This window comes from Electrona antarctica (genome assembly GCF_951216825.1).
Source record: "Electrona antarctica genome assembly, chromosome: 12".
Classification (NCBI taxonomy): Eukaryota; Metazoa; Chordata; class Actinopteri; order Myctophiformes; family Myctophidae; genus Electrona; species Electrona antarctica.
In genome coordinates this window covers 29,868,625-29,879,442 of record NC_136793.1, presented here as the reverse complement: position 1 = coordinate 29,879,442, position 10,818 = coordinate 29,868,625, and the positions used below count along the sequence as shown (strand labels likewise).

Sequence of the window (10,818 nt, the reverse complement as noted above, 5' to 3'; positions counted from 1 at the left end):
CCTTCTTTCTCCCCTAGCAAGACTGTTTACTCCAGCTATCATGTTTCATGTGCCAATCAATAATTTATGGCTGTCGCTCTGGAGCAACGAACCCACCAGACCCCTGGATGACAGATTAGCAAGAAAATGGCTTAGGGATTGAGAGAGAGAGTTAGAGAGAGAGAGAGAGAGAGAGAGAGAGAGAGAGAGAGGGGTAAAAGAAAGGACGGAAAAGGAGATAAGGGATTCAGTGAGGGAGTGAGAGTGAGGGATTCAGTGAGGGAGTGAGAGTGAGGGATTCAGTGAGGGAGTGAGAGTGAGGGATTCAGTGAGGGAGTGAGAGTGAGGGATTCAGTGAGGGAGTGAGAGAACAGTGTAAAACGGCATAAATAAATTAGAAACACAACAAAAAGGGGGAGAGAGAGAGAGAGAGATAGAGAGAGAGAGAGAGAGAGAGAGAGAGAGAGAGTTGAGGGAGAGTGAGAGAGAATTAAGCGAGCTAGAGCACATAAGTGTTGAAGATTGAAAGAAAGAGATAATGAACAAGAGAACAAGACACTGGAAAAATAACCTGTAATGGGACAATAAGATGAGAGAAGATAAGATAAACCATTATTGATCCCTGGAGAGAAATTCTAGTGCAACAGCAGTAAGAATGAAACACAGGAGAGGTAAGAGGTAAGAGTAAAAGTCAACAGCCAGTGTCACGGTGGTGCAGTTGGTATAGCGCTGTCGCCTGACAGCTACAAGGTCCCGGGTTCGATTCCCACTGGGGATGCTGTGCATGGGCACTGGGGGCGTGTTCTCTCCTCCGCGTCATCAGTGCCCATACCCTAGGTGGGGTTGCCAAAAGGGCCTTTCTGTGTGGAGTTTGAATGTTCTCCCTGTGTCCCCTAAGGTAGGTTCCCTCACAAAAAACATGCATTAATCCAGCCATGCTGGGGCTGTGATCTGAGGGGAGGGGATGGGGAGATACAAGCTGCTGACTCCTGTGGCAGGAGGCGGACACACACACACACACACACACACACACACACACACACACACACACACACACACACACACACACACACACACACACACACACACACACACACACACACACACACACACACAGAGACGCACACACCTCTCTATGGAGCTATTGGCCTGTGTAGCCTAACCTCCTGTCTGTCCTTGTAACTGTGGGTCTCAGCACTGATGAAATGATACAGTGAGCGATGTTTCCCATGGTCTCACACTGAGATACAGAATGGAGGGAGGAAGGGCTAATTACAGGAATGGAGGGAGAAAATGTCAACGTTGTGACATCAAAGAGAGGGATGCAGCCTCCACATAACTCCCTCTTTTGTGATTTTTTTCGGAAGCAGCTTTTTGTTCCAGGCCTGCAGCGTGATGCTGTTTTCCTAGATAAGGACCAGAACTCTGCAGCTAGTGTAGTGGAATGGAAGATTGCACGTGTTCTGTGTTTGTGTCCATGTACAGGCAAGTCAATAATGGTGTATGTGAAATCCAATGTGATGCTCCTAAAAAGATCAATGCTCCTCTAAGTAGATGTGGTTATCTTATAATAGTAGTAGCCTAACCGATGTTCAAATACAGTCAATAATAACAATAACAAACGTTAATTGTGTCATACTGTACATAGAGATGTACGTAGCTCAATGTGCTTTGCAGAACAAAGAAAGATGTGTCAGTAAACATTTGAAAACCGATACAGTATACATACCGGATACATGCATGCATAACATCTTTGCAACAGCCATGCATGTGTGTGAAACAGTATTTCATTGTGCATGTGAAGTAAATCTACCATTATTTTGTGCGTGCGTGTGTGTGTGTGTGTGTGTGGGGGGGGGGTGTCATGTGCAGAACTGAGGTATAACAAGAAAATGTTTCCTTCAAAATGGCATCAATTAACATGTTCCCATGATGACTCACATGGCTACACACCAGAGTCCTGCACGGGTCCAATTTTCGATACCCGCACCCGTCCCGCCCGTCAATCATCAGTTCCACAACCCGCCCGTTACCCGTGATTTATATAAATCTCAAAACCAGATCCGCCCCGCCCGTCAAAAAATGGACCCGTTACCCGCCCCGTTACCCGTTCGTATCACAGCCACCGATAGATATCATTGACTTTATTTCATCCAACACCGCATGTGGTGGTGGTGGTGGTGGCGGCGGTGGGCGGCGGCAGTGTGTTGCACACGGAACGGAAGACATGTAGTTGACTGAGGCTACTGCTGCTTATTATCACAACAAAGTTATATCATGATTTCGACTTAAATGGCATATTGGAATAATATATCAACAAGGAGAGGATGATAAAAAAAGATTAGCCTGATGAGTCGACCGTCTTGATCCAAGGCTGTTTCAAACACGGTCATCACTCATCAGGCTAATCTTTTTAACTTTATTTACACTTAGACAGAGTGGCGCATTAGGCCAACATTACCTGGGTTAGCTTTACATCTTGTGTTGAATGTTGGCATTATAATCCCTTGGTGTTTCATCAGCGTGAACGAAAATATAGGCTACAGGCTGCAGCCTGGTGATAAAAAAATAAACTCCACACGTGAAATGCTACGATAAGGAAGCAAGGATTCGGCCGTGATGTCACTGCTATGCAACAAGGAAGTAGCACAGAGAAGCACAGCAGCAGAAACAGAACGCCATTATGAAGGAATCAGCAGTGATGTGACATCACTGACGATTCCTTGGGAATGTGACGGATTTAACTTGTCTCCGCTGTTGAGGAAAACCCCCAGCTCAGCTGCTGTTTATAACATCGCGCAGTGCGGGTCCACTGATTAAAAAAGGTCACCCACCCGCGTTGCGTTGCGTTCCGCCCGTACCCGTACCCGTTAACTTATAAAGGTATATTGTCCCGCCCGTTCCCACCCGTCAAACTCGGGTACCCACAGGAAACCACGGGTATCCGACCCGTTGCAGGACTCTGCTACACACACAAACCCACATGCGTACACACAAGACCTAGGCTGGTTTAATGAACCCTTACGATGATGGAGTGGAAGAAATTACAGGGTAGAGTAAGTGTGTGTGTGTGTGTGTGTGTGTGTGTGTGTGTGTGTGTGTGTGTGTGTGTGTGTGTGTGTGTGTGTGTGTGTGTGTGTGTGTGTGTGTGTGTGTGTGTGTGTCCTCCATCAAAACTTTTGCTCATGTAATCCTTGTGGCATTGGTGACCCTTGCAACCTGGTGACAGAACAGTCTTTGTGTGCCGTTGATTGAGGCCATGGGTGGGCGTAATGAACGAATGGACTCGGAAAAAGAGTAGAAAAGCTCAAGCCGAATGGAAAGATAGGGAGGGAAAGGCTCTTCACGCCCTCAAGGTTGTCTGAATGAGTGTTCAGAATGATTTATCGAAAAATGAATTGCCCACTTACTGTGTCTGTCTGGAGTGTCTGTCTTTGTTTGTCTCTGCCAACCTGTCCTGCTCTTCTCAACTGTATTATATGTCTGTCTGTCTGTCTGTCTGTCTGTCTGTCTGTCTGTCTGTCTGTCTGTCTGTCTGTCTGTCTGTCTGTCTGTCTGTCTGTCTGTCTGTCTGTCTGTCTGTCTGTCTGTCTGTCTGTCTGTCTGTCTGTATTTTTCATGGACTCTCCACTTCTTTGTGACGAACAGCTGTGATGAATTCCAGGGTACCCAGCATATAGTGTGATGCTGATTAAAGGTGCATTTCACAGCTCTGGGGAAGGCAATTGTCCTCTGTGGTGGCCAGTGGGTCGAAACACAGGCGTGAAGGGGGATCAAATGAAAACATTGTCATGCTCATGTTGAATTCTGGAGAAAAATATTGAACTACAGAGTTTTGTGGTGTAAAACATATATGGAGACTGGAGAGTGAGCAATACTGTACTGATCATGAACAGCGCAGGGGTGAAGCAGTTCAGTTTATGCATGCCTAATTCAATTGTAACCGTCAGCCTCTCGTTTATCCCTCAGTGAGAGATGAAGACGATTTCCGGAGTCTGAGTGAACTCCCAGAAACCTTCCCCTCGGACCCCCCGGAGCCGTTGCCTCACTTCCTGTTCGAGCCAGAGGAGGGCTACATTGTGAAGAACAAGCCTGTCAACCTGTACTGCAAGGCCACGCCTGCCACGCAGATCTACTTCAAGTGCAACAGCGAGTGGGTCCATCAGAAGGACCACACTGTGGAGGAGAGGGTGGACGAGAATTCAGGTGAGTGCCAGACAGGTCCAACACCCCACGCACGCACGTATGCACGCACGCACGTATGCACGCACGCACGTATGCACGCACGCACGCACGCACGCACGCACGCACGCACGCACGCACGCACGCACGCACGCACGCACGCACGCACGCACGCACGCACGCACGCACGCACGCACGCACGCACGCACGCACGCACGCACGCACACACACACACACACACACACACACACACACACACACACACACACACACACACACACACACACACACACACACACACACACAAATAAAATGTATTTCCTTGGATCATAACTATTGTGGATACAAAAGGTTTGTCAGAAATGAATCGCACAAAGGGCGTTCATGAAAGTCTTTCTGTTGTTGTTATTTTTTCGGCAAACCAAACATACATTTTCGAAACTTACTGTGAAATGATTGTTGTCACAATTTTTGAGAGCAGTGAGTCATTGTTCTAGAAACACTAGGATGCCATTGAAAATCACTGTACGTTTTGTGGTTGCCTGCTTGGCTCCAGCCGCTGATTCACTACCCATGCTTGCTTTGAAAATGATCTATAGGCCTCTACGTACTGTATATTGAGATTCAGCATCTGGTGTTGCTGTCGTTCAGTGTGTTTCCAACCAGGCCAATCACTGTGTTTTGAACACAATGATGGAATTGAAATGCATGAGACAATTCAAAGCAACAGAGGGGGCCTTACGTTAGCAGAATTGCTATTGCTATTGAAGTTGTTTTGAAAAGACTGCCTGAATTTCCATTTCATTTCTCTTTGTGAGTCCTGGGAGAATGTTCAAGTCTACTGAAATAGGAAATTAATCTCTATGTGCTGCGTACCTGCGTTACACCAAAATCGGTGACTTATACAATTCCATGACTGGCTACACAAAGGGAATATTATGATTGAAGAGGCAGTCAATTTGAAAGATGTTGTTGATAGTGAGTGCCAATATTTTTAGGCTGTGCAGGTAGAACACATGGCATGGCCATAAAAATATACAATTTAAATGTAAAAAGAAGGGAAAAAAACTATTTTTGGCATCTGCCACTTGATCAAGGTGACTTGATTGATTTACATCAAAAAGGTCCTGTCAGCTTTAACCCACAATGCAATACTTTGTTTTCTAGTGTTTTCTAGAGTTTTGCGCACAAACATCAGTAGCATTACAACGTTATATACTTAAAAACCCTTTCCAATTCCATTTCCCCCTTTCTATTTCCCATTCCAAGTGTGTTTATCTTATATGTAATTGTCTTATATGTAACACCAGTGCCACTATTCCAAAGCCCCCTCGGGTACATTTTTAAACTATTCAGCAATGTCATCATATTTTTTGGGGTGGGTAGATCTTTTTGAAATTAGATCTCTAGTCCAAAAAGTGTGGGCACCCCTGCTTTAGACCATAACACAGTCACAAATGTATGCACTTCATTACAACAATTTTATTTAACTAGTGCAATATCAATAGTCCCTTGTTGCAAAAAACAACCTCCTTCTCAGCCTGTTTTTGCGTACACTGCATTGCTATTATAGTTTCAGTCAAATGGCAGATTAGCCAAATGTAACCAAGTATGAAAAGGTCTACTAAAAATTAAACCTTCAAAGGACATACAAGGAACACACAGTTAGGGATCTTTTCAAATTCGACTGAGAAATGGCCCATCTGCCCAGGTTAATTTCAAAACACATAAATAATACATTTTGAGAAGGAAGCCCCATGTCATATAAATTCTGCTCTTGTGCCACGATTGGCCCCCATGCACGCCAGAATTTGGACATGTCTGTTCTAGAGGCAGTGTGTTTGCAAGCTAGCTGACGTGTCTCCTGACAAGACGTTGTACTATCTATACTATTGTCTTTAGTTAGGCTTAGGGAATTAATTGCCAATTGCTGTGGACTCCCTCTTCAGCAAAGCCCATCATAAAATATAATGAATATCAAATATGTTGTCATAAAAATCCAACCGTTCCCAGGAAGTACTGTCTCATGGGAATCATATAATCTCGAAGAAAACCTAATATTACCAAAAGGTCAACTTCTCAGGAAGTCCACTAACAATATCTCTAGTCTGTGAGGGATAATATTGTTGTGATACAGGAAACACAGGCAACAAAGAAAGGCCATATGCCTGCACACTTGGCACCTAGCGCTGCAACATTGTTCCCCAGGTCGGCTCATTAGTCCACCAAAAGATAAAACAGATCAAATGTTTCTCATCCCTTGTTACTTGTTTGTAAAGGTGGGCTACGTGTTAGGCATGTGCACTCAGAACTGCCACGCTGCCAGAACTGAACTTCGGTGTACTACGCACTGTACGATTTAATAGGATTCATGGCAATGATGTGGACAGAAGCCAAGCTTTCATGTTTCCCACTTGTCTGCACACAACATTACAATACATGTTGGCTGTGTTATGTTGCGTTGATTTAAATGCTCCCTTTGGCAGGAAAACAGGCTGTAGTCATGCACCCTCAATTGGTCATTTACGTAGGTCATTGGTCAACTGATGAAATCATTTAAGTCTTGGTCAGGGTCAATTTTCACACTCGTGTACTAGGTAAATTGACAGTTTGTACTGTGATTGAGAGTGATTTGTTTTTGTGCAGAAGTAATGGCTGGACAAAACAAGGCTAGACAATTATTTGTTCCTGTTAAACCGTGCTATGTAATGAGTGAGCCGAGCACTGCAGTATTGGAAAAGTCTGAATAGAACAAAGAACATGGACTGTTTGACGTAGGCTGAGTCGTCAGTAACCAAATATGAAAGCCAATGTTAAACATGTCTTATGATACACACTTTGATCCACACATGTCAACCTATAGCTCGCTTGCTCTCTCTGTCACAGTGGTGGCCTGAGAAAGAGACCAGTGTAGTTTGGATATTTCCCCTGATTTCGCTGTCAGAAGTGAACTCCCAAGCAAGAGCAGGATAAATGATACATAAACTGATAAAACGCAATCCCACAAAGTCTCTCTTGCACGCACGCACACATGCACACATCATGACCAGGCTTAGTCTCTCGGTTGTCTTGGTCTTTCCCTTCCATGTCCATGTCTGCCTTTGTGTTGCTTCTTTATGAATATTTTAAAGCCATCCCTTGGTTGTGGAGTCATCTCACACTCTGGTGACTGTCCTTGGTGGCTCCAACAAATGTCGCAAAGAAACTTGCATGTTGCATCTTGCATGCAAACGTGCATCATGCTAGGAGACTTGTGCTACAGCGATATGAGCGTGCATGCATCTGCTTGCACACGCACGCACGCACGCACGCACGCACGCACGCACGCACGCACGCACGCACACACGCACGCACACACACTGCACACACTGCACACACATGCACACATGCACACACACACACACACACACACACACACAAACACAAACACAAACACACATACACACAGTGCACACACGCACATGCATGCACACATGAACGCACACACTAGAGCTGTCAAATTTAATATCCAAACGTTAATCAAATTTGATAAAAGAAATAACATTTGGGCATAGAAAGTAGCATTGGAACATGCAAGACAAGAATGCAGCATCTTTTTTTTTATTTGCAGAAAAACATAGAATTGCAGACACACTGTAAGGGTTCTTGTTCATCATTAGCAACTTTAACAAGTAACCTAGATATTCCAGTCCATTCATGAATGTCCATTATTATCATCAGTGTCGACCTGTTGAAATCTATACTCAGTCCATTTCTCCCATCTTCTGTGAATATATCCTCTTGCAATCTCAATGTATGTTAATTTCTTCATTACAAATCTTTTAATTAGACTATTTAACCCATTCATATTTAACGACATCTCCCTTAAATCATTACGTTGCATCTTGGGTTTTCTTTCCCCTCATTTGTATCCCCCTCACACTGCAAATACAACAATCACAACTTTACAAAACAAGACATACAAAAAAAGAAATAAAAGAAATAAAAAAAGACTCCCAAAACAAAAGGGGCTCCTTCCCCTTGCCCCAAACCCCTGTTGGTGGGAGAGGGGTATAGCCTCCACTAGTTGGAGGGCCCCTCTCTAGCGATAGAAAGGTCCTAAAAAGGATCTTTCCATCCTACTAGAAAAAGTCCAACATAATCAACATTCACTCACAAACCCTTACCCCCGTCATGACAATTTGTATTTAAAACGAGAAGTATTTTATTTGGTTATCTTATTTTCGGAACTCCTGCAGTCTCTGCTTCACTCGCCTCAGAGCCCTGGCTCGATTTTCTGGCGAGACCACGTCACTCCCCCCTGTCTCCGGTCCCTCCTTCCTTCCAGCGCGTTGCCACTGTGAAGCTGCCGCTCCTCTAATTCTTTCCTCCACCGTGGCCTCTGGCTCCCTCACCTGGACGTCCAATCCTCTCGTTCTCATGTCTCGGGCTGCTTCCAGCGCGTTGTCATATACCTTCGGTCCATTCTCCCATCGTATCTTCATTTTCGTGAAGGGCGTCGAGAATCCCACTCCGTTTTGCTTTAAAGCGCAAATAACATGCATTTTAAAACTGTTTTTAATATTTAATATCATATTGTCTATGTCCCTCAAACTTAATTATAATGTTTGAGCCTCAATCACCACTCTGATATAACCAGTCCTTGTCTTTTCTTTCTGGACTTTGAAAGCAGTTTTACCTGCAGTACCACAATGTCCTGAGGTGGCGGGGGTGCTGATATGCAGATTATTTAATATTTGAGTCATTATAATACTGATGCTAGATAAATCCAGGCTTGTTTCCATTCCATGCCAGCTTGGAAAATCAACAATGGCGGACATTGTAAATTTGGAACTGAAGACTGAAGAAGAGGTGGAATTATACAAAGTAGGGTGACATTGATGACATCACAATGAGGCCAAAATCAGTCGAGCTGTTCCTGAGAGCAATTGCCATTAAAGCACCCATATGATATGAAAGCCTGATTGTTCAAAATTGGTTATTTGTGGGGATAGAAAACACATATGGGAGCCCCAAAAACACAACATAAATAGAAAAAGGTTGAATTTTACTTTTATAGGTCCTTTAACACTTTTTTGATTTCGGCATAAGATTTTCGTTTCATAAGCACTTCCACTGGATAATCATAGTCGAAGGATAGCTTCTTTCCATGCAGTTTAATGTCCGCCTTCCAGGCTTCTTTAAGTATCTTCTCTTTGGTCTCGGACTGTAGGAAGTTAACCACGATGGACCTCGGATTGGCTCCTTCCGGGGGCTTCTGTATGGTCGCACGATAACAGCTTTGTATTTCAAGATCTGTATGCTCAGACAACTTGAGCTCTCGTTGTAACAATTTCTTCACAAAGTCAGTCACATTGTTGTCTTCAGTTGCACATTCTGCCACGTTGAATATACGGATGTTGTTTTTACGTGACTTGGCCTCTAAATCTGTTATCTTTGATTGCATTATTTTCTGTTGGTTCAGAAGCAACAAAATCGCGTCCTTGGCTTCCACGTTCCATGCCTCCGTTTCTGTTATTCGGTCTTGCGTCTCTCTCACCTCTTTCTGTTGTTCTTGTACTTCCTTGTTGATCGCTTCGAGTTTGGTATTTATTTCTTCTTTGAAGTTTGTAAACTCCTGTCGCATGTCTCTTTTAAACTCTTTGAATTTTGAAAAAATGTCCGTAATCTCTTTCTTTAGTTCTGTCATTTCTTTGGTGATAAAATCCTTCATCCCCTGGAGTAGGTCTCGGTGTGGCGTGCCCTCGCCATGCTGCTCTCCTTCCAACTTCTTATCGTCGCGTTCTGTTGTCTTTTCCAATTGCATTTTGTTCTTTGTACTTCTCGTTTTCCTCCCCCCGCTCATATCTCTTTTATCACGTCTTTGAATTTGTTTTATACTATTATTCGGGGGTTAAACTTATATACACGGGAGCTGCGGGTTTATGCTGCCATCTTACTCAGCTGCCTACCGGAAGTCGCAGCAGCTTTTTTTAAATAGCAGTCTTCCTTTCAACTCCTCCTTTCAACCTCCTCTGCTACTTGACGGACATTCATTTAATAGTGGACTGAAAATCTAATCAAATGCAGGGCAGGCCTATTCTTCCAGCTTAAAAAAGAGCCAATAATTCAATAACCACCACAGCATTGCAGAAAGATCTGAACCCAGCTCAGCCACATAAACAGTGATTAGCACCACAGATCTAATAAGCCCTGTTTCATTTATCAACGTATATAACTGTAAGTGTACAAATGCATTTTGTGCAGTCTTAGAGTTACATTAACACTAAAAGATTGTACAGTGCAAAAATTGTGGAACCTCGAGGCACAGTTGTATACAAGCTATGTGAGCTACAGATGGCTCACCATTTGAAAACATGCAGCCAAATGAGCTTGGCCAGATGTCAGTGACTCCATCCAAACAGCCATGTCTCCAATCCAATATTACACTGCCCGCTGCAAGCTTAGGCTACTATCTGCTGCATGACTACAGCCTGAAATAATTCAACATTTGAAAGAAAATGTCCATGACCATGTTGCAACCGTGTTTTATTTTATTATGAATAATATTTGTACGTCACACACGCACACACACACACACACACACACACACGCACACACGCACACAGGCACACAGGCACACAGGCACACAGGCACATGCCACACATAAAACCTTTG

The 10,818-nt window shown here is 43.9% G+C and overlaps 1 protein-coding gene across 1 annotated transcript in view; it reads left to right on the top strand.

Moving 5' to 3' along the window:
* The window catches only part of LOC306934372 (netrin receptor UNC5C-like), a gene marked incomplete at its 5' end in the record, with an annotated part of 288,396 nt that overhangs the window by 119,500 nt on the left and 158,078 nt on the right, over positions 1 to 10,818 (top strand). The window contains one exon of the mRNA XM_079516941.1: positions 3,949 to 4,185. Coding sequence (XP_079373067.1) covers positions 3,949 to 4,185 — 237 coding nt within the window. The remainder of the gene's footprint in view (positions 1 to 3,948; positions 4,186 to 10,818) is intronic.